The sequence below is a fragment of the Neopelma chrysocephalum genome, unplaced genomic scaffold (genome assembly GCF_003984885.1).
Source record: "Neopelma chrysocephalum unplaced genomic scaffold, ASM398488v2 Primary Assembly neopelma1_245, whole genome shotgun sequence".
NCBI classification, from domain to species: domain Eukaryota; kingdom Metazoa; phylum Chordata; class Aves; order Passeriformes; family Pipridae; genus Neopelma; species Neopelma chrysocephalum.
The window spans coordinates 35,753-57,001 of NW_020897907.1; the positions used below are offsets into that span (position 1 = coordinate 35,753).

General features: G+C 58.0%; 3 protein-coding genes and 1 long non-coding RNA gene across 7 annotated transcripts in view; 2 read left to right on the plus strand and 2 right to left on the minus strand.

Moving 5' to 3' along the window:
* The window catches only part of EIF2B4 (eukaryotic translation initiation factor 2B subunit delta), a 20,356-nt gene extending 19,059 nt beyond the window's left edge, over positions 1 to 1,297 (minus strand). Inside the window, exon 1 of the mRNA XM_027703653.1 lies at positions 1,241 to 1,297. Coding sequence (XP_027559454.1) covers positions 1,241 to 1,297 — 57 coding nt within the window. The remainder of the gene's footprint in view (positions 1 to 1,240) is intronic.
* Positions 45 to 4,655, plus strand: LOC113977494 (E3 ubiquitin-protein ligase RNF19B-like). Of its 3 annotated transcripts, XM_027703647.1 has the most exons (10): positions 45 to 125; positions 321 to 409; positions 1,143 to 1,768; positions 2,087 to 2,277; positions 2,477 to 2,627; positions 2,899 to 3,061; positions 3,539 to 3,653; positions 3,772 to 3,906; positions 4,002 to 4,197; positions 4,347 to 4,655. In XM_027703647.1, the coding sequence occupies exons 3-10, from the start codon at positions 1,296 to 1,298 to the stop codon at positions 4,504 to 4,506; spliced, it is 1,584 nt and encodes a 527-aa protein (XP_027559448.1). In that variant the 5' UTR covers positions 45 to 125; positions 321 to 409; positions 1,143 to 1,295; the 3' UTR covers positions 4,507 to 4,655. The 3 variants fall into 3 exon arrangements, with proteins under 3 accessions (XP_027559448.1, XP_027559449.1, XP_027559447.1); XM_027703648.1 differs by having other exon boundaries at positions 45 to 409; positions 2,087 to 2,282; positions 2,482 to 2,627; XM_027703646.1 differs by having other exon boundaries at positions 45 to 409.
* Positions 4,656 to 5,005: 350 nt separating this feature from the next.
* LOC113977495 lies at positions 5,006 to 8,278 on the plus strand. Its single transcript, XR_003537343.1, has 3 exons — positions 5,006 to 5,592; positions 5,720 to 6,341; positions 7,982 to 8,278. It is a non-coding gene; the product is annotated as an uncharacterized LOC113977495 (long non-coding RNA).
* Positions 5,902 to 21,164, minus strand: PPM1G (protein phosphatase, Mg2+/Mn2+ dependent 1G). 2 transcript variants are annotated; one of them, XM_027703645.1, is made up of 10 exons: positions 21,141 to 21,164; positions 17,199 to 17,268; positions 12,163 to 12,248; positions 11,696 to 11,828; positions 9,939 to 10,408; positions 9,377 to 9,514; positions 8,383 to 8,617; positions 7,246 to 7,375; positions 7,017 to 7,119; positions 5,902 to 6,592 (listed from the first exon to the last, which is right to left on the minus strand). In XM_027703645.1, the coding sequence occupies exons 2-10, from the start codon at positions 17,224 to 17,226 to the stop codon at positions 6,392 to 6,394; spliced, it is 1,524 nt and encodes a 507-aa protein (XP_027559446.1). In that variant the 5' UTR covers positions 17,227 to 17,268; positions 21,141 to 21,164; the 3' UTR covers positions 5,902 to 6,391. The 2 variants fall into 2 exon arrangements, with proteins under 2 accessions (XP_027559446.1, XP_027559444.1); XM_027703643.1 differs by lacking the exon at positions 21,141 to 21,164 and adding an exon at positions 20,661 to 20,890 and having other exon boundaries at positions 6,392 to 6,592.
* Between the last annotated feature and the right edge of the window lie 85 nt (positions 21,165 to 21,249).

Consider the following 21,249-nt stretch of genomic DNA (forward strand, 5'->3'; position numbering starts at 1 on the left):
CCGCCCCTTCCGGGCGGCGGGAGGCGGGGGCGCCTCCGGGACCGGGTCGGGCGGTGACGGTCTCTGTGCCCCTCCGGGGGCGGCTGCGGCTTCCCCCCCTTGCTGGCCGCCCAGCGCAGAGCCCGGTGAGTCCCGTGCCAGTGTCCCCGCGAGGTCAGAGCGGCTCACCCGGCGCTTTGTGTGGCGAAGGGCGCCGGTTGCCCGGTGCCGCCGTGCTCCGGCCGCGCCCCGGGGCTGTGCCCGGTCCGCGCCCGCAGCACTGGCCCCGGCTGTGTGAGCCGCGGCTCGGCCCCCTCACGGACCGCTGGGGCCCTTTGCAGGTCCCGGGGGCGCTGGATGTGTCGGTCTGTGGCCGTCGCGGGGGAGCCGTGGCCGTGCCGTGCCGCCAGCTATGATTCCCCGCTGACAGGTACAGCGTCGGCCGGCCTCCCGCTCTCCTCCACCACTTAACTCCCGTTTCAGCCCGGTTTCCCCGAGCTCTGCCCTCGCTGTATCCCCTGGGGAGAGGTGGAGCAGCCCCGGGCTCGGGTCGGCGGGGCGGGTGTGATTGGACTCCTCGGTGTCCCCCGAGGTCACCGGTCCCTCCCTCTTCCCGTGCCGGCGCTCCCGCCTCTGCCTGAGCTGCCGCGGGAGCGCTGAGGAGGCAGTGGGGACGCAGCGATGCTGCCCAGGTGGGGAGGGCAGGGGGCAGCTTTGGGGTGTAGAGGAGGAAGGAGCGAGGGGAGGGACGGGCGCTGCTGGCGGAGGGGTTGTGGTGTGGCCATGGACTCCGAGCTCTAAGGAAAATCAGGCTCGGCTCCCTGCTGGAATCACCTGGCTCCTGGTCATTGAACTGGGTCTTGGGTCCCTCGGCACTCCAGGGGAAAGTCGGTGCTTCAGCCGTGTCAGGCTGGGGAAGAGCCCCGGGCCGGGGAGGGGTGTGTGTCCCGCTGCCCGTGCAGGAGCTGGCTGTCACAGGGGCACTGCTGCCTTCCCCACCCCGTGGATTTGGGAGTCCTATGCCTGTGGACTTCGGTGCTGAGCTGAAGGAGACAGGATGGGGCAGGACAGGCCCGGGGCCCGTCGGCAGGGCACTGTCGGGGTCCCGTGGGTGCCGAGGGCCCCTTCCCAGGGCCTCGCCCTCAGGAGCGGTTCCTCCGCAGGCTGAGCGGCATCGACTGCACCCGGGGATGGTTCCGCCGCTACCTGCGGGGAGGCCCAAGTAGGAGCCGGGCCATGGGGGCCGCGCCGGGGCCGGCACCTCCCCGCTGCCCTCCGTAGCCCGACAGCAGCCGGCGGCCACTCCGAGGGCCACCATGGAGCGGCCCCCGCGTGTGCCCGGGCCCCGCTGGCTCCTGGGCTGCTTCGGGCGGAAGCCACAGGCCGTGCGGGGGGAGCCGGAGCCGGAGCCGCTGCCGGAGCCGGAGCCGCTGCCGGAGCCGGAGCCGGAGGAAGCCGAGGAGACTCGCGTGGCGCTGCCCCCGGGCGAGGGCCGGGTGCTGGAGGAGTGCCCTCTGTGCCTGCTGCCGCAGCCCCCCGAGGCCTTTCCCAGGCTGGCCTGCTGCGCCCACCGCTCGTGCCGGGCGTGCCTGGAGCAGTACCTGCGCCTGGCCGTCAGCGAGAGCCGCGTGCTGGTGTCGTGCCCGCACTGCCCCGCCGCGCTCCCCGCCGCCGACGTGCGCCGGCTGCTGCCCGAGCCCGCCCTCCGCGACAAGTACGAGGAGTTCCTGCTGCGGCGGCTGCTGGTGGCCGACCCCGGCACCCGGTGGTGCCCCGCGCCCGACTGCAGGTACCGCCGGGGGGGGCGGCGTGGGCCCCCTGCCCGCGGCATCGGCGTCCCGTGAGCCCTTGCCAGGATCGGTCCCTTGTCACTCGGTCCCGTGTGGGGCTGGGCTGCGCGGGGATGTGTCCGGTCCCTGTCCGGCCCCAGAGCCTGTCTGCCAGGGCTGGTGCCCTTAGCTGCACCGCGGGGCTGTGGGTGCCGGACCGTGCTGGTGAGGGCCTTGGTGAACCCCTGAGCCGGGGCTGCGGCTCCAGCTCAGCGCGGGGCTGGGACCTGCCCCTGCCCAGCCTGGCTGTGCCAGCTCTGACTGCCTTCTCCCCACAGCTACGCTGTCCTCGCCCACGGCTGTGCAGAGTGTCCCCGCCTCACCTGCGGGCGCGAGGGCTGTGGCACCGAGTTCTGCTACCACTGCCGGCAGCCCTGGCACCCCGATGGCCCCTGTGTGCCAGCAACGCTGGCCCCTGGCCTGGCCACCCCCACAGCACAGCCGGCCCAGCCTGAGGACTCAGCCCACGGTGAGGCCCTGGCACAGGATGGGAGGCACAGTGGGATGCCTCTGTGCCTGCGGGTCTGCTGGAGCCGGGGCTGCCTCGGGCTTGTAGCCCCTGTGCCAGTTGGGCTGGGGTGTGGCACTCTGGCACTCGTGGGACTTGGGGAGCCTGGGACAGGATGTGTCCCATCCTGCTCCCCTATCCTGTCTCATCTCCCCCCCAGCTGAGGCTGAGGACATCAAGGTCTGTCCGCGCTGCAGCGCCTTCATCATGAAGATCAACGACGGGAGCTGCAACCGCATGAACTGCACGGTCTGCGGGTGCCTCTTCTGCTGGCTCTGCCTGCGGGAGATCTCCGACGTGCACTTCCTCAGGTCAGCGCGGGGGCCCTGACGGGAGCTTGGGGCTGGGATGGGGGCAGCCAGGCCTGGCCCCAGGTTTGGGGCTGGCTGGGGGGAGCAGCCTGGTCTGTGCCACTCGGTCTGGCGGGGCTGGGGCCAGCTGTTGGCGTTCCCAGGAGGCAGCTGGAGCTCAGGGTTGGGGGAACCTGGCTGTCTGCTCCCCGGTGGGCCCACGGGTGTCCCCCAGCACAGGGTTGGGCTGTGCTGGTCTCTGCCTTGGCCCAGCCCTGCTCTGTCCCCACAGCCCCTCTGGCTGTACTTTCTGGGGGAAGAGGCGGTGGTCGCGGACCCGAAGGATCCTGTGGCAGCTGGGCATGGTGCTGGGTGCACCCATGGTCATCTCCCTCGTCGCGGGCGTCGCTGTCCCTGTCATTACCATTGGGATCCCCATCTACATGGGTAGGAAGGTACTGGCAGGAGGTCTAGGAGTCCCTGTGGCCCTGCTCCCTGCCGAGCCTGGCAGCCCATGGCCCCTGGCCAGGACAGACCTGCAGTGCTCCCCGCTGCCCATAGCACATCTCTGACCGCCCTCAGCATGTCCCTGTGCCACCCCTGACTGCCCACAGCACATCCTTGTGCCACCCCTGACCCCCCTCAGCACGTCCCTGTGCCACCCCTGGCTGCCCACAACCCCTCCTTGCCAGGACCCTCCGTTTCCCCCCAGCACTCTGCCAGTGTGGGTGTGCTCAGCCTGGGGAGGGGGGTTCGGGGTGAGCGAAATGGAGAAGAGGTCTGGGGGCCTAGAGGGGGGTTTGCAAGGACACCTGAGCTGTGGTGGCAGTGCAGTCATGGCTGCCTGTCCCTGTGGTTGTGACTGGAGCTCTGCCAGGCTGGGAAGAGGCCGTGAGGTCTTTGTAGAGCCCTTCACCTGTCTTCTCCTGCAGGTGCTGGGCCAGAGCCGGCGGAGCAGCCTGTCAGGGTGCCAGCAGTGCCTCTCTGTCACCAGCAGCGTCCTTCTCTCTCTCTTTGTGTCCCCCATCATAACAGCTGTCACCGTGGGTGAGTGCAGGCTGGGGCCGAGGGCACTGCCCTGCGCTGGGCAGTGGGGCTGGGGAGTGGCCTCAGGGGATGTCTGGGACCAGGGGCACTGGGGCAGTGACCACCTGTCCCCCCACAGGTGTTGGCGTGCCCCTGATGCTCACCTACGTGTACGGGACCGTGCTGCTGTCGCTGTGCCGGAGCCGCTGGGGCTGCGGGGGTGGCCGCACACCTGGAGACGTTGGCGTGGTGGAGCTGGAGAACCTGGCCAAGCGTGAGTCCCGTGCCTGGCCCTGGCCCGTGCCCTCCCTGCTCTGGCAGGAAGCAGCCCTTGGGAACAGGGTGCTCAGCGCCGTCTCCCTCCCGCAGTGAACGAGCTGTGGTCGGTGCTGCCCAGCCCAAACCCCAGCCCCAGGCCGGGTGAGGACGGAGCCCCAGACCCCACGGCCTCCCTGCCCAGCAGCAGCCGCAGCCAGCGCCCCGGGCTGGCGTGGGACAGCCAGTCTGCCAGCACGGTGGCACTGGCGGGGAGCATGCTGAGCGAGGGCCAGGACACCTCCGACAGGTGAGCGGGGCGGCCGTGCTGGGGGCCGACACAGCCCTTGGGAGCCGACACATCCCTTGGGAGCAGCCGCCCTCGCGCCCGTTGTGCCGGACAGGGACAGGGGATGTCCCCCTCCAGGCTGCTGCCCTCAGGCTGGTGTCTGTCCACAGGGAAGGCGTCACCATCGAGGTGGAGGTGTCGGTCGAGGCGGTGCCGCGTCCTGCCCGGCAGCAGAGCCTGAGCAGCGCCCTGTCTGGGCAGAGTCTCTCCGGGGACTCCCTGGGAGCCACCAGTGACAGAGGTAGCTCTGTGGGTGTTCCCGTGGAGTGAGAGGGCCGAGGGGAAGAGCCTCGATCCACACACGAGCCCGATGCCCTCCTGTGGCAGAGCCAGCGGACCACATCCTGCACTGCTGCGCCAGCCCCAACCGCCCCCTCCCCAGAGGCACCGCTGGGAAATAAAGCTGCTTTCCAAGGGTCCGTCTGTCTCCTGTGGCACAGTGGGGTAATGCCATAGGCTGTGGGTGGGGACCCTGGGCCACATGGGCTGCACAGTCTCAGGCAGTGGGGTCCTGCCTCTGGCCAACTCTGACTCCACTGCAGCATCCTGGGGAGAAAAAGCTGCTTCTGGACATTTTACTGCTCAAAGTTGGGCAGTCACAGAATGACAGAAGGGTTTGGGTTGGAAGCTCATCTCTGCCCTCCTGCCATGGGCAGTGACACCTTCCACTATCCCAGGTTGCTCCAAGCCCTGTCCAACCTGGCCTTGGACACTTCCAGGGATGGGGCAGCCACAGCTTCTCTGAGCAAACTGCCAATGGCCTCACCATCCTCACAGGGAACAATTTCTTCCCAGGATCCCATCTAATCTTGCCCTCTGTGGTGGGTCCTGTGCCACATCAAAGGCCCCTAGAGCTGCAGGTGTTTGCATTAACCTGCTGCAGCTGCTCAGGGAACAGACTCGAGGGTTCTGCTACGACTGCCTGGCAGATTCTGTCCTGGCAGCTCACCCAGAGGAGCTCACATGGAGGAGCAGAGGATCCCAGGAGCTGTGCAGGGAGGGTCCTTAGGATGGGCAGAGCCCCTGAGGACCAGGGGGGCAGTGGGAGACCCCCCAGCAGCAACAGGCTGCTGCCCACAGGGCTTGTGGCTCCCTGTGGGATCCCAGGGCAGGTGGGACTGCTCTGGGCTGTGTGGGAAGGAGGGACTGGGGGGAAGAGCAAGTGCAGGAAACAGACAGCAACGGGCCAGTTGTGTGTAAAAGAAAAAAGAGAAGAAGAAATAACAGCTCACCACAGATGCTCTTCTTTTCCAGCAGTTGGCCGAGTCTGTGGCTCTTTCTGTTGCACAGGGAGAGCCCACCTTTCCATCAGTGTTTTACAGCCCAGGGACTTCACTCCTGCAGGAGCAGCCACAGGTATCGACACACCTTGTACAAGCTGTGTGTGCATCAGGGAGGTGCCCCTTGCTGCACCTTGATGGGTGCTGCCTGCTGAGGGCAGGTGAGCTCAGCAGGGTGACTGGTGCCTCCATTCCTTCAGCAGACACAGACTCTCTCCAGAGACTCGTATCTGCTCTGAGAATCCTCAGCAGAGCCATCCTGGGGGAACCGGGAGCCACAGGCCAAAGCCCTGCAGTGCTCCAAGACCCCAGGGAAAAATGTCCTTTCCCACCCCACCTTCCTCATCTCCCCTTCCAGGAAAGAACCAAGGACCAGGAGCATAGCTGTGTTTTCCAGTCTTTTAGTTTGAAAAAAGTATTGATTGAAAGTGTACAACCGAACACGGCGTGGCCTCAGCACCACCGCCAGATTGTTTCACAAATAAAAACAGAAAGGGCCTTAAATAATCGGGTGCAGATTAAAAAAACCTCAACAGTGAAAAAGTTCTTCCCTCCGAACAGAAATTCACAGGCACAGAAATGGCAACAACCACATGGAGACAATGGGGGGACATCCTCCTCCTCCTCCTCACCACGGGCTCTGCGCTGTGGCGCTCCCGGGCGCAGCTCCGTCCTCGCTCCCTCTTTGGAATGGTTACGGATGAACAGTGCGACATGCCCTCGCTAACCACACCCGCCCCCCACCCCCCGACCAGGACACGGACAAACAAGGCCTCTACTAAGGCTAAAAAAAGGACAAGACTTGGAGTCTTGAGTTCAGCATGGGTAAGAAACGAGAGTCTGGTGAGCACAGCCCAGTCCCTGGGCGGGCCCCGCTACTCCAGCTTGGCCTTCTTGGTGCTGTCCCCGCCGTTCTCCTCCACCGGTGCCGCCACCTCCCCCAGTTTCCGCTTCCCGCTCTCGGCGGGTGGGTGTGGGTGTGTGTTACGGGGTTTGAAGCTGATGATGATGCAGGTCATGTTATCGCAGCCGGTGCCGTCTCCTGAGGTGTCTGGAGCCAAGCACTGATCCAGCAGCTGGGGAGGGAAAGGGCAGGTCAGCAGAGAGCAGACACACACCAGGACCACTCCGAGGCACCGGGCCCCCTCCAACACCTGACGGTGGCTCAGGTGCTGCCAGGCCAGGGCTGTGTGGGATGAGTTAAATGCTGTTCCCACCACGGAAGGGACAGAAATGGCCTCAGCAGCCCCAGGTTTCTGAATGTGGGCAGCAACTCCTTCGGCTGGACAGCACCCCTGAGGTCAGACACAGGCCTGGGTGCCTGGGGAACTGGGTCCCATTGCAGAGGTGTTTCTGCTCCTGCCCATTGCAGTCCACGAGCTGCAGACCCCCTGAGTGCTGGACGAGCCCACGTGAGGGAGCAGGAGGGCAGAGCCAGGTCCTGAGCTGGGACACAGAAATGCTGTGCTGCTGCAGGGACAGCAGAGCTCCGGATTTTACCTCTTCTACAATGGAGGAGAGCGGCCGCAGGACTCCATTCTCATCCTTTTGAGTGATCTTGGACTGGATGAAATCCACCACTTCCTGGCTGCTCATCACATTCCTGCAGAGCAGAGAGGTCAGAAGGGAGCACACATGCCAGTGTCCAACAGGCCTTCCCCAGGCCCAGCTCCAGAGAAAGACCAGAGAAGCGACACCCCAGAGGCACAACAGCTCCCTCACCACTCACCAGATTCCATCACAGGCAATGACCATGAAGTCGTGGTCATCATTTATTGTCAGCACTTTGATGTCAGGCAAGGCAGAGATCATCTGCTCTTCCGGAGGGAGGTTCTTGTTCCGCTTGTAGAAGTGATCCCCTGTGGTGGGGAGGAGGATGTCTGGGCACGGGAAGTGCTGCCTGCCCTGCACAGGGAGCAGCACTGCCCCACCACAAGGCCCCAGTGGGGTCCAGCCAGTGCTCCCACAGCCTGGGATCAGGGAACCACCACAGGTTCCAGGTGTCAGCTCTGGCCAGCCCAGAGAAGAGGGGCTCAGCCTCTCTTCACCCCAAATCGTGTGCTGCTTCCCCACCTCCTGGGGCAACACCGGGCCAACAGCACACAGCACCTGTCACCTCTGGAGAGGCTGTGGCTGCCCCAGCCCTGGAAGTGTTCTGGGCCAGGCTGGATGGTGCTTGGAGCAACCCAGTCCACTGCAAGGTGTCACTGCCCATGGCAGCGGGGGTTGGAACAAGATGATCTTGAAAGTTCCATCCCACCCAAACCATTCCAGGGTTCATTCTATGATTCAAAGCTCACTTGAGAAAACTGACCCTCAGCTCCAGCTACCAGTTTATCAGGAATCAGAGCCTACAAAGGGACTTCCAGGGCCACCACAAAATAGGAGGTGGGAATGTCAGTGTCTCCCTAGATAAACAAACTCCTTGTCTCTATCCTAAAGATGTTTTTATCTCTTTACCCTAGGATAATGATTTCAGTGGTTTGGGTCCTTCTGCAGAAGTACAGATGACCAAGTGGGTTCAAACTACCATGAAGCCAGGTCCCCAGGAAGCAACACACCGAGGTCCCTCAAGAGACAGAGAGCAGGAAAGGCCCTGTTCCCAAAGGCAGCAGTCTGGTTTTGGGACAGTTTATATGAGCTGGTTTCTGATAACCCAGCTACTGGCACTACAGCCTGGGAGGTGCTAGGTGCTGCTTTCCACTGGTGTCCAACTGCTTCATGGCCATTTTCTCCAATCAGACTGAAATCTCCCATCAAATAAAGAATTATTTGGTTAAAAACTGCTCTATATCCTCGGTGGCTGGCGGTGCTGGAAGCACGGCTGCCTGAGGCCAGGCCTGCCAGCACCCACCCCCCTGCTCACCAATGGCCCTGGAGAGGTTGAGGCCGCCATTCACCCTCCCGTCCATGGTGACCTTGCCGCCGGCGTTCTTTATCCTGGCCAGCTCCACCTCGTCCTCTGGCTTGTGGTCGTAGGACATGTCGACGGCCTTGCCGCCCTCGGACACGACGCAGCGCGAGTCCCCGGCGTTGGCCACGATCAGCTGCTTGCCCCGGATCAGCGCCACGACAGCCGTGGTGCCGCTGTCCGAGCCGGGCTGCAGGAGACACGGGAGCTTGGGGAGGTTCCTTTCTCTAGGGCTCCACGTCGGGTCACTAAGGGAGGCGGCCCCAGCCGTGTCCCAGACCCCAGGGTGCTGCATCTCACCCCACGAGCACACACAGAGTGATGGAGAAAGCCCAAGAGAGTGTGAAACGCCAAGAGGGTGTTCGCTGAGGGGCAGGATCAGGCAACAACTCCATTCCGGCCTCACGCAGCTCGGTGGGTCAGGATTGCCTGGTGTTCCACATGTCCTGCCATATCCCCTGCTCTAACGTGCTGATTCCAGCCCCAGCCCAGCTCGAGCAGATTGTCACTGCAGCCAGGCCATCTCCCCAAAGGGAGAAATTGGCACCTTGGAAGCCACGTCCCCTTTACATGACCTGTGGGTTCCTGGCCCACCTGCCTGCACTGCACGGGCTCAGGAGCCCTGGCGAGGGGTGATGCTGTGCCCTGGAGCAGCAGTGCCAGTGGAGCCCGTCTGTTCCTGCCCCATGCTCTTCCTCCACACCAGCCCCACAGCATTTCCACACAACCCGCACCCAGAAGCAGGATCAGCCTCGTCTACATCAACCTTCTGCCCAGATCCAGGCCCATCCCTCAGCCTTTGCACAAACCCAGGCTGTTGGCAGCTCTCTCACCCCCAGGAGAGCACGCAGGGTGTTCTATCCCCACCTGAGCAGGAACAACCCCTTACTGAGTCTCCCAAGTGCCCCTGGCTCCACACTACGCTGCAGAACACAAGAACAGGGTGTACCTCCTCTTTCCCCTCCATGCCTGGTAACAACATTTCCTCCTCTTCATCCTCATCCTCCTCTAATTCTTCAGTGTCATCTTCATCATCTTCATTCTCTGCTTCTTCGCTGCTGTAACCGTCCTCATCCTCACTGCACTCCTACAAGAAAGGAGCGATACCACAGGACTCACACAGGACACTCAGTGCCCTCCCCCCTGCTGGTCCCTCCATCCTGGGGACTGATGGTCAGTTCCCCCAGAGGTGTGAGGTGACCTGGCACATGTCCCCCACACCTGATGGCTACAACCAGAGCAGCTGGTGTCACTACAGCAGTGGATGAAGGGATGGTGCATGCAGCAGGACCCAGGGCTGTTGGCTATGGCCGCTGCAGGATGAGAGTGTGTGTCCTTCAGGATTAGCTCAACAATCCCAAACATTCCCATGGGATGGCCTCAAAGGATCAGCCTGAAACACCTGCTCCTAGGACACACCCAGGATGAGCCAGGGGCTCTTCTCAAGTACCACCGTAAGCAATGCATTCTGCCCAGCCAGAAGGCCACTCTGTCCCAGTGCTGTTTCCTACCTCACTGTCTTCCTCCTCTTCCTCAACCTCATCTGACTCATCCTCACTGTCCTCAAAAAATTTGGATTTGGTTGTGCGCTGGGGCTTTCCCGTGGAGGAGCAGGAGGGCCCGGCCTCCCCAGTAGAAGAGGTGACGGCCTCGTCACCTTTGCCTAGTTCAGGCTTCTGCAGAGCAGGGCTGTTGCCTCCAGCGCTGGCTTTGTCTGAGGTGGAGGAAATACCCGTGATTTCTTCGTCTGGCTTCCCGTTCTTCCTCTCCTTGTAGTCAGGAAGCTCCCCCGGGTCAGCCTCTCCATTCATATTTGACTCCCCATCATGCTGCTTGCCTGTCCCCTCCGCAGCGTTATCCCCAGCTGCAGCTACAGACTTGGCTTTGAGGTTCTTGGTGCAGTTTTGTCCATAACGTGTGAGAAGCTCCTCGATGGTCATTGTGGCTTCTTCGTGCAGAAGAGCAGCTTCCTCATTATCCACTGCAAATGGAAAGGAGAAGAGGTGAGGACAGAGAGGCTCAGAGAGCAGGGTACCCACCACGCTGGGTCCAGTGATGAGCTGCCCTGGCTAAGGCTGCTGCTGCAGAGTTCCAGCAGTGCTCCCCAGGCTGACTGAGCACACAGCCAGGCCCCTGCCACCCCAGGTGCTGCAGGTGAGCAGGATGGAAAAGGCAGGGCCACAGCTCTGACCACAGCACAGCCTGACAGTCCCCCCAGTGCCCCGGTGCTCCCTGGCTGACTGACAGCAGCACAGAGCCTTTCCATCAGCTGCATGGCTGAGGTAAAGCCTTGCTTTCCTGAGCACAGGCTCCTGGGCAGCTGTGGGGAAGCAGAGTCGCCACTTCCATGAGCAGGTTTGGTCAGTAATGCTGCAGGACAAGAAGAGAGTAGTTGCTCCATGGGCCTGAAACACCTGGACGGGTGCAACAGGTGGGAGCACAGCTTTGGGCAGTGACCACAGCATCTCCCAAGTGGGACTAGGCAGAAAATGGGATGACCTTCCCTAAGGTCATAAGCCAATGACCACCACTTCCCTACTGACACCCCCTTAGTTATAGTTCGCTTTGCTATTTAATCCCAAAAAGAAAACACATACCCACATCCCAAATGCTCCTGAAAACACAGGACAGAAAGAAAGAAAACCCATCCAACCTACTCCATCCCTGTCAGCTGGAGAATGACATTCAACAAACAAACTCAGTGTTTCCAGACCAACACAGTGTCCACGGTGATGGTGCTGCCTTACATCTGCCTCAAGACTGGTCACAGGGTACTCAGCAAGAACAGCACAGAATTCCACCCCAGGAACCACCTCCTGTCTGGCTCTGGGGGCTGGCAACCACTTGCTGGTGGAACACTTGCTTTTTTGTGAAGAGACCAGAATCTACTTCAGTCCTACCTGCTGCCACCAGCCTGGGAGAGCAGAGTGCTGCAAACCACATTATTTCCCTTCCACAACTCAGCCCACTGCCCAGCTCAGAGTTCCTGACACATCCTGCAACCCTGCACCCTGTGGAGGAAGGCCTATGGAGAATGGTGACAAGCTGGTTTGTTATCCACAGCATTAAGCTCCCAAATGGATCTGGGCTCCCCCAGCACCAGCCCAAAGCCATGGACAGTGCTGAGGTGTGGCAGCTCAGCTCGGCCAAAACATAACTGAGAAACTGGGACAGAAAACCTTGTGCCAAAGGAGACCTGGCCCTGCTGCTCAGGGTCCTTGTCCTGGAGCTGCAGCCTTGTATGCTCGGTGGCAGCTGACTGACTTACCATCATCTTCATCAGCAACTTTCTCTTTCTCATCTTCATCATCCTGGGGCCGCCCGGCCATTTGGGAGAGCTCCTTGATCACCTCCTCGGTGGTGAGCTTGGCATCAATGGCCAAGAAAGCATCTTCCAGGGCCTGCATGGGAACAGATGTGAGTGGGCAGCCTCCACTTCCCTACGGGAGCACTGCCACGCTGTGCAATCCTGCCTCTTCCAGCATGCACACCACATGGAATCACAGCACGGCTGCAGCTGGCAGGGACCTCTGGGATTCTCCTGATCCAACCCCCTGCTCCAGCAGGGACACCCAGAGCTGATTGCCCAGGACCATGTTCAGACACATTCTGAACAGCTCCAGGGATGGAGCCTCCATTGCCTCCCTGGACAAGCTGCACAGGGGCACTGGGTACTGACAGGGGCTTTCCCTCACCTTGGTGCTCACTCATTCCGGGGCAGAATTGGCTCCTTACCTTTTGCAATTTGCCTTCCTTGTAGGCCTTCTGATCTTTGATGATCTCAGGGAGGTACTTGGCGCAGTACAGGGCAACCTCTTCTCCTGAAAAAGAGCAGAAACCATTTAAAGAGGCTGATCCTCCCAGATACAGCTTGCTCTTGAGCAACTGAACTCTGGAAGCAAATCCCAGGACACAAACCAGAGCTGCCCCAGACACAGGAGGGTGACACAGCATTTGACTCTGGGGGTCCCACTCACACCTTCCCAGGGGCAGCACCCCAGAGCAGCAGGATGTGCTGGTGGCCCTGGCAAACCTCAGAGAGCTCCAAACCAGCAGGTGTGGTCAGTGCTGTGAGCTTCCCAAGAGCGAGCTTAGGCCCAATGTGATATTCAGACTGACTCTTCAGGCCCAGGCTACCTGGAAACCTCTATTTTCACATGTCAGTGCAAGCAGAAGAAAAGGGAAGCTTTTGATCAATGCAGGCTCTCTCAGAGCGTTATCAACACGTAACGAGCACATAAAAAGTGCTCTGTGCTCTAGTGTGTGTTCCACACCAACAGCAATGGGATCCCACAGCTTGGGATGAGCCTTTCAGGAGGTGGGGCAGCCACCCTGGTACAGGAAGGGGGGTGTGTGTGTTCACGGCACAACAAACAGCAGCTGGCAGGAGCACCATGCCAAGAGCACAAGGGATAAACTGGGACTGAGGAACAACAACTCAAGGCAAGTGTCCACCCTAGAGCAGCTGAGAGATTTTTAAAAGCCAGAATTCCCTCTACAGCTCAGTAATTAATGGTGTCACATACAGAACAGGGCATGGAGGCATTTGTTGTGATCATGGAGGTGCTATTAAGAGAGGAGAAAGAGTAAACAGTGAGGGATCGTGAATTTCTCTACTTTATCTTGAACGGGGACCAGAAAGAGTAGTGTAAGAGATCAGACTAGTCATTGAGGTTTTTATATGAGGCAAAGAACGATGTAGGACACAGGAACCTGGCTCACATTCACGAGACACAAAAGTTAAGAGCTAGAAACTGAGAAACAAATGAAATGACAGCACAGGAGAGAGGGGAGTGGGGCAGGCTGCAGGTCCCACCACAGGGTCCAGGGGCATCCTTGAGGCTGTGCTGGACCTGTCACGAGGCAAAGAAGCAGCAGTGTGGGTAGCTGGACACAGCACCCAGAGCCTCCCTGGGGACGTGGGTACAGCCAGAGCCAGGTGTGCTCCTTTCCTTCGGGCTACAGGACAGTTTTCACCAGATGGTTTTTCCCAGGATGGACCAGCCGCTGCATATCCCAACTCCCTGCCCTTCTCCCAGCCCAACAGAGGCTGAGCAGGCAGCTGGGCATGATGAGAAGTTATGCAGGCAGGAGCAAGGCTCTGTGAAGGAACGGGGAGCAGGGGAATTGAGGGCAAAGCAGCAGCAGCCACCAGCTCAGCAAAGGGAGAGGCACAGGGAACACAGTGGGAACTGGAGAGGTGGGGAGATTTGGGAGAAAGAAAGAAACAGCAGACAAGGGACTTTTCCAATGTGCCTGCAGAAAAGGGATCAAGTGGCCATTGACAGAGAACAGAAACAGCAAAGGGCTGCTGCCAGACAGTGCTGCAAAACATTCCATGGTACAGACCCAGGGAACAGAGAGACTGGGGCTGACCTGGGAACACTGGAAAGGACCTGTGACAAGGGTCTGCAGTGACAGGACAAGGGTGAATGGCTTCACACTGACAGAGGGGAGGGCTAAATGGGATATTAGGAAGAAAGTCTTGCCTGTGAGGGTGGTGACGCCCTGGCCATTCTGTGTTTCCTCCACAAAAACCTTTTGGAGGAAGGTAAATAATTGTTAATTGTCTCCATGAGACGGGGCCTGAAGGACAGCCGTGGCCTCAGTGCAGAGCCCAAACGCCAGATTAGGCCCAAGGTCAGTGTTTGAATAACAGACCTCCCAGGCAAACACCACTAATCACTGCAGAGCCCAGCAACAGGCAGGAGCCAACACCAGCCTTCAGCAGGTACAGCACAAAAAACATCCCAGCGTGGGTCAGGTAAACTGATAGTGGGAACAGCTGAACCACTGTGGTGACCTGCAGCTGCCAACAGCCATAAATCCCCTCTAACATGCTCTGCTCCATCCCATATTAGCTCCAACCCTTCCAGACCCACAGGGGGTGCCAAGAAAGGACTCTCATGGTTTAACCCCAGATGGCAACTGAGCACTGCCCGGCCGCTGGCCCACCCACCTCTCCTCGTGGTACAGCAGAGAGGATTGGAAGGGCAACAGGGAGGAAACCCTTGAGTTCAGAGGACGTCAAAACAGGAATAACAGCAATAATTATTTAAAAAAATAGCAAAGTGGAAAATAGCAAAGAGAGAGAAATAAAGCCCAAGACAGACAAGCAATGCAAAGATAAGTGTCAATGAAGACAGTTATTAGAAGGAAGAGCTAAAAGGTTAAAGCACAAGGAGACAGTGACAGAATGATCAGGAACCCCACTGAAGGGGCAGAGTGCCCAAATATCATCCTCCAGGATCTGGGGGAAGAGAGGCCAGGGCATATAAAAAGGAAGCAGAGGAAGGCAAAAAACCAACCCAGCAGCATCTTTCAAACACTAGAAGGCTTGTCCACAGTGGGGGAAATGTAAGAGAAAAACTGATGAATGAAATGGAAAAAGTTAATAGGAAAAAAACCCTCATATCCACCCTTTTTTCAAATAACACAATAATAAAAACTTTTCCCAACCCATTCGAAGCAAGAAGCTTACTGGAGAGTTTCATGCTGAGAGATATGCAAGGTATACAAGAGAAACTAAATTCAGTTTTTGCACTGGCAGCTAATAAAGCTTAGCAAGGTTCCCACCCAAAAAACTAACTCTTACATGGGAGAGACCTGAGAAATTGTTTCAAACTAATTAACTAATGCATCAATAAACTCATGCAATAGTAGAGATGGGCAAAAGCTGTTCTTCACAGTCAGGTTCAACCATATCCATATCTCTCCTGATAAGGTTTGTCCAGGAAGAGCTGTAGAGATTCAACCACTAGAAACCTAAAGTACGAGTTAGAAAGCCATGCCTGTGCTTTGCCATTCCATGCCTTTCCCCAAGGTCTACCTTGAATCTTCCCTGTTGTGTTTAAAATCCCCAAACACACCACTTCATGTCCTACACTAACAGGAATCTCACGAGTATCCACAGTCCCTCTAAAACCCCACACGTGGAACAGACCTTCTTGGCAGCTGAAAAAACAACATACTGAGCTCAGAGGAGAACAGATGGTTTGATACTATTCATTCTTGACCTGTTTGTGGTAGATGCTCCTTATCTTTATTTTTGACTGACACACACAGACGGTTTCTGAGCTGCTGCACTGAGGTGAGGAGCTGCTGAATCCCCACATCCTGTTTCCTTGTCACCCTCTGCCTCTCAGCACCAACCCATCATCCCCACGTTCTCAAACACACTCTCCAGGATATCAGTGACTGCTCCACTCCAATCTCTGCACACTCTAAGGTGAAGTTCAGGAGGAAAATAATTTAAGAGCATTAAATACATTCTACAGCTGAGACAGCATCTTTGGAAGAGCTACTTGCCAGCAGCCTACTCAGGCTGAGCTTTTCAGTACGGACTATTGCAAAAAAAGGTCTTAAGCTGTAACTTGCAAATTGGCAATTTAGGATATCTCAGGTCTAAAGGCAAGTGGAAATAATGAACGACACTGTGTAACCTTCCACTGAAATCTGCTTCCTATCAGAGGAATGAGAAGCAGACAGACCACACCAAAAATACATTCAAGTGCCTCAGAGTAGGGGAACTGGGCTCACAACACCCCAGAGCAGCAGAGCTGGCACGGGAACACAGCAAACAGGACAAATTGTAACACACAGGGCTTTGAAACACTCAGGGACACACACACAGCAGGGGTGGTCACTAACTGGCCAGTGTGTTTCAGAGCAAATGAGCAGGAGGAAACAGGCACTTTAGTTCATCTGCTCCATACAGATTTTCAAAAGGCTTTCAAATAAATCATCAAATGTTTCCCACACTGCTGCCACGGGAAAAGCAGCGAGGTTGGACAGGAGCAGTTTTCAGAAGGGAGGAGGGCCACTGGGAGAGCTCCCTGAAGAGATATGTTGACCAACATCTACATAAATTACCAGGAAAAGAGGTTATTAAAACGTGATGGATCACTAAGGACGATCAAAACTAAAATAACTTGCAAGATTTAACAACAGGATCTTGTGCTTTTATGTGATATTGGCAGAAGGAATTCTGTAATATTAGCAACAATATTTAACAGCAATATTCAGCTGTATGAGCAGAGACAAGGCCAGGGCTTCTCTGACTGAAAGAAAGGACCTGAAGTCCAAAATGGCAAAAGTGAAAAGTGCTTATGGAGTGATTACTCACTCACTCCTCATATGTGTCAGAGATATTGCAGCGAAATTATCAGGCAGCAGATTTAATCATATCTTTTTCAAATAATTCTATACAAAATGCACAATGCAAACAATCACCAAACATAGAAACCTGTTTAAAATGCAATTAAACAAATTCATGAAGAGACAGTTCACCAAGAAGGCTCCAGTATGTCTGCAGGATGGAATGGCTGCAAACTCCAGCTCGGGGAACCCTCACCTGGGGAGTGGGAGCTGGGCAGGCACAGCAGGGAATGGATCTTCCTGTTCTGATTTCCACTTTTCCCTGTGGCAACCACCAGAACACACTGCCTACACATTCAGACCTCTGATCTCATCTCAGGTGGTTTTTCTCACCACCTTTCCTTCTGTGACTCTCCTGTCCAGCTGATCCACCATGAAAACAGCCAAAGCCATAGAGGATGGAATGCAAACCTGATTTCAGTCTCAGATCAGCCCCTGACCTTCCTTCCAGGACCCCTAAGAAACATTCAGAACCTCCACTGACCATCTCTATCAAAGAAAACGCTTCCCAGGCAGGAGCAGGATTCCCAGAGATGGCTGGATGCCCCAGCAGGCAGGGACAGCCCAGAGGGGTCCCACTGAAGGCCAGGAGAGAGCCCAGCAGGCACAGTTACCTCCGTGTCCATCGTAGACGGAGAACATGGCTGTCTCACTGTCCAGCTCGGGAATGCAGTTGTGAGCATCCTGAAAGAGAGAGCAAAGGTCCACAATGACAAGGATTGCATTAGACCCACAGGAAATCACAGAACCACAGATTTGTTTGGGTTGGAAAAGCCCTCTGAGACCATTGACTCCAGCATTCCCCCAGCACTGCCAAGGCTACAGTGCTGCCACATGTCCCCAGGTGCCACATCCACATGGCTTTTAAATCCCTCCAGGGATGGAGATTCCACCACTGCCCTGGGCAGCCAGTGCCAGAGGCAGACAAACCTTTCCATGAAGAAATTGTTCCCAATATCCAACCTGAGCCTCCCCTGGCACAGCTTCAGGCTGCTCCCTCTCCTCCTGTCCCTTGTTCCCTGGGAGCAGAGCCCGACCCCCCCCCGGCTCCCCCCTCCTGTCAGGGGGTTGCAGAGCCAGAAGGTCCCCCCTGAGCCTCCTTTTCTCCAGGCTGAGCCCCCCCAGGAGCTCCTCATCAGGCTTGTGCTCCAGACCCTTCCCCAGCTCCGTTACCACCTCTGGACATGCTCCAGCACAAAAGGTCAACCACACATGAGCCACGTACATTGCTCAGCTCTTCTCTCCACCAGGTCTCTCGGAACAGCTGCCTTTGAGGGGGGCAGCACCCCGATTTTACAGTCACAAGAGGTGCTTGACCTCTTCACCTACAGCTAAGCAATCCCACCTTGGCTATTCCAGTGCAGAGCCTGGAACAGACGGGCTGAACCCTCCTCCTAAGCCCTCCCCTTGCCCAGCTCATCTCATGACATTCCTTCAAGTCCAACCCTCACCCGCCACCTCACCACACCCTCCTGTTCAGGAACCATCCTGTGATACGTTCAGCAACGTGATCTTTGCCATGGTTCATCACCTTAAACGTGCTACAGCTGCCCCAAAACACTGCTCACTCCAACATCTGGCTTAAATCCCTGAATGTGTCCACACTGCCCTCCACATCCCAAAAGTTACACACACGCTGAGCTGCACTCAGTCACAGCCCAGCAACCACTGAACTCCTCTCGTTTTTCACACAGGACTCCTCAGATAAGGGCTCTTTGCCCTCCAGAGTCCCAACAATCTTGTAAAAAGAGAACTCTATTCCCTGCTCAGGGAAAGGGGAACACAGAGGGTCTGGGTTCATGCAGCATTCCGTGCAGTGGATTGCTGGCACTGGGATGAAAAGTGTCTGAACAGGCAAGTGACAATCTGAAAATGAAAAAATTACTCTGAATGGTAATGCAGGAAATTTCCCCAGAGCTCACTGGAGAGAGCACAACAGAAAACAAGGATAAACCAAGAACCAGCATGTTCACACTCACTTTTCTGAGCATCCACAGAAGCCAGTGAGACAGCAAACCCACAGCACACTAAGTGGGATGACTCCCAGGTGACCAAACAGTGGTGTAATTAAAGAAATGCAAATGCTGCTGGGTAGGAAACCCAGCACTGGCACCAAAAACGGTCTGTGCTGTCCTTGCTGAGTCCCCACTGCAGCCTGTCCTGCCCTGTCCCCTCACTGAGCCCCCCTTACAGCCTGTCCTGTCCCCTCACTGAGTGGTTACTGCAGTACTGATGAAAAACAGTGTGTTTGAAACATCAAACATCCAATTCGGTTGAAATGAGCAAACGAGTTAAAACTAAGTTATCCTTTGAGTCCCTTATCTGCCCCAAACAATTCCTTAATCCCAAAGCAACCTCTCCGGATTAAGGCACAGTATTTCTTCAGAGCCCTGTATACCCACCTCACTTGGCAGTTCCTAAAACCTAAGAGGCAAAAAAAGCTCCTTTACACAGTTTCTGCCATCCAAAATGCCTGTGCCCTCCCACCTGCACACTCTGGCTGCCCTCACTGACACACAGAACCAGAGCCTTATGCACAAACATTTGCTCATAACTTTCTGCAAGTCTTCCAGAAAAGCAAAAGTGTAAATAAAAGCGAAGAAAAGGAAAAAACACAAACCAAGACACGACAGAGAGTGGAGCCCAGAGAGCACTAGAATGCAAGAGAATGCAACAGGACTGCTCAGCTGTGTGTGTTCAGCTCCCGCCATCTGCTCTTTTTTGGGACAGCTCAGCTAAACCACTCTAAGGGCCTCAGCACTGCCTCTGCCAGCAGGGATGAGCCAGGGATGTTGGATAACCCACAGCTGCAGCCCAGGCCCTCGTCCAGCCTCTGCACAGGTACTCGTGACAGCCCTGGAGTGAGTGAGGGCAGAACCCGGTCCCAGGCTGGCTCCTGAACATGCTGCAGCTCCAGGCACGGGGATGCCAGAGCCATGCCCACGTTCAGCAAGTGTTCAGCCACTTGCACTCGCACTAATCACCTTTGAGATTACATCTCAGTGCTCCAGGAATGTCCCTGTGCCACCAGTTGCCCCCTACAGGGTCACTGGGAGGGACCAGCTCAGACACTGTCAGCCTGCTCAGCACACACCTACTCTGAGCGTCTCTCAAGAGCACAAGCACCAATTCTGCACCTTCTACCCCGAGAACCGGAGCTCAGGGTCTCACAGGCAGGAGGGAGGAAACACCTGGTCAGTGGTTTGTCACCTGTACTGCTGCCCCACTCCAGCAGGGGTGAAGTGTCTGACAAGGGGCTCATGAACCCCTGACAGCCTGAATGGGACACACACCCCCAACAGCCACAGGGCCACGAACCAGACACTGAGAGGTGAGACTTGGGGAGCTCCAGAGACCAGGGTTAATTCTTCCTGAATTCAGCTGTGTGTTGGCTGCCCAGAAGGGAAAACGAGCCAGCACATTACTGGTACTCCCAGAGGGTGTGAGGCCCACAGCCCTGCAGGGTCAGCAGCCCCACTCTGCCCTCACACCAACCAGCAGCTTCGCAGGGCAGCTCCTGCACGGGGGAGTGCAGGCACATGCCTGGATCCTCAGCCAGGTGTGGGCCTGGGGGTAACTCATCTGCCCACGCTGAGCCCAGCAAGGCCAGGACTGGCTGCAGGAGACTGAAAGCAACCAGCAGAATTCCTCTTACAAATCTTCCTAGAAATAGATAAAAACAGGGAAGGAGCACAGCAGGACACATTTCATTTCAGGAGAGAAACCCAGACATTTTCCCTCAGGATTTCCCCCCTGCTTTCACTCCGCGTTTTGCCCCCAGCACTAAACGCTCCTTCCCTCGGCTTTTTGCCCTGAATTCCTCATTGCTCGCGGGAATTTCTCCAGCCGCACGTGCCCCCTCGAACCGGGGAGGCTCTCCCCGTGGGAGCCAGGACACGCGGCGGCCGTAGGGCATTCGGGGGAGGCTGGGGCGGCACCAGGAGAGGCAGAATCCCTCCCTCGCCCTCGGCAGTCCCCGGACCCCCTCGCCGTCGGGGCCTGTCGGCGCAGGACCCCGAGGAGGGCTGGGGGCGAATGCCGCCGCCCCGCCAGCCCCGGCGCCCTCAGCCCCTCACCTCCATGGAGACGCGCCATCCCTGCATGGCGCTGAACCCGAAGTGCAGCGGGCGCGGCCCGAGCCCGGCGCCGTCCCCGGAGCTCTTCACCGTGTTGGGCTGCGACAAGTAGGCGCCCATTGCGGCCGCGACGGCCTCGGTCGGCGGCGACCGGCCCGGACCGGACCGGGGGGCGCGGGCGGAGCGCGGGGGCGGCAGGACCTCGCACCGGCGGGCGGCGACCGGAAGTCGCGCGGCCGGAAGCGCGGCCGCCGGAAGCGCGGACCATAGAGACGCAGCCAGAGCGGCACCGCGGCCCGCTCCGCCTCGGGACGGCCTACACGGGTCGCCACTGGCTTCAAGCTGCCTTGCAGCTCCTTCGGGGGAACAGGGGAATCGGTACCGGCTGAAGCCGCGCGGCCTCCCAGAGGCCGGTGCCAGACCCGTCCCGGGGCTCGCACGCACCTGGCGCGTTATATGCGCTCTGCCGAGAACACCAACCAATCAGCGGCGCCGGCGGCTCCTCATCGCGCTCCCATTGGCTGCCGCGCGGGCCGGACACGCCCCCTCACGGTCCTTCCCGGCCCTGCCCGCAGAGCGCCCCCTGCCT

Excerpts from the sequence above, each read along its gene's own strand:
- PPM1G (XM_027703643.1), bottom strand. The coding sequence starts at position 20,780 with ATGGGCGCCTACTTGTCGCAGCCCAACACGGTGAAGAGCTCCGGGGAC. Across the intron at positions 17,269-20,660 it reads GATGGCGCGTCTCCATGGAG|GATGCTCACAACTGCATTCC; the intron begins GTGAGGGGCTGA and ends TCTCTCTTTCAG. Across the intron at positions 6,593-7,016 it reads TCTCCTCCATTGTAGAAGAG|CTGCTGGATCAGTGCTTGGC; the intron begins GTAAAATCCGGA and ends TTCCCTCCCCAG.
- LOC113977494 (XM_027703648.1), top strand. The coding sequence starts at position 1,296 with ATGGAGCGGCCCCCGCGTGTGCCCGGGCCCCGCTGGCTCCTGGGCTGC. Across the intron at positions 2,628-2,898 it reads TCCGACGTGCACTTCCTCAG|CCCCTCTGGCTGTACTTTCT; the intron begins GTCAGCGCGGGG and ends CTGTCCCCACAG. Across the intron at positions 3,062-3,538 it reads CCATCTACATGGGTAGGAAG|GTGCTGGGCCAGAGCCGGCG; the intron begins GTACTGGCAGGA and ends CTTCTCCTGCAG.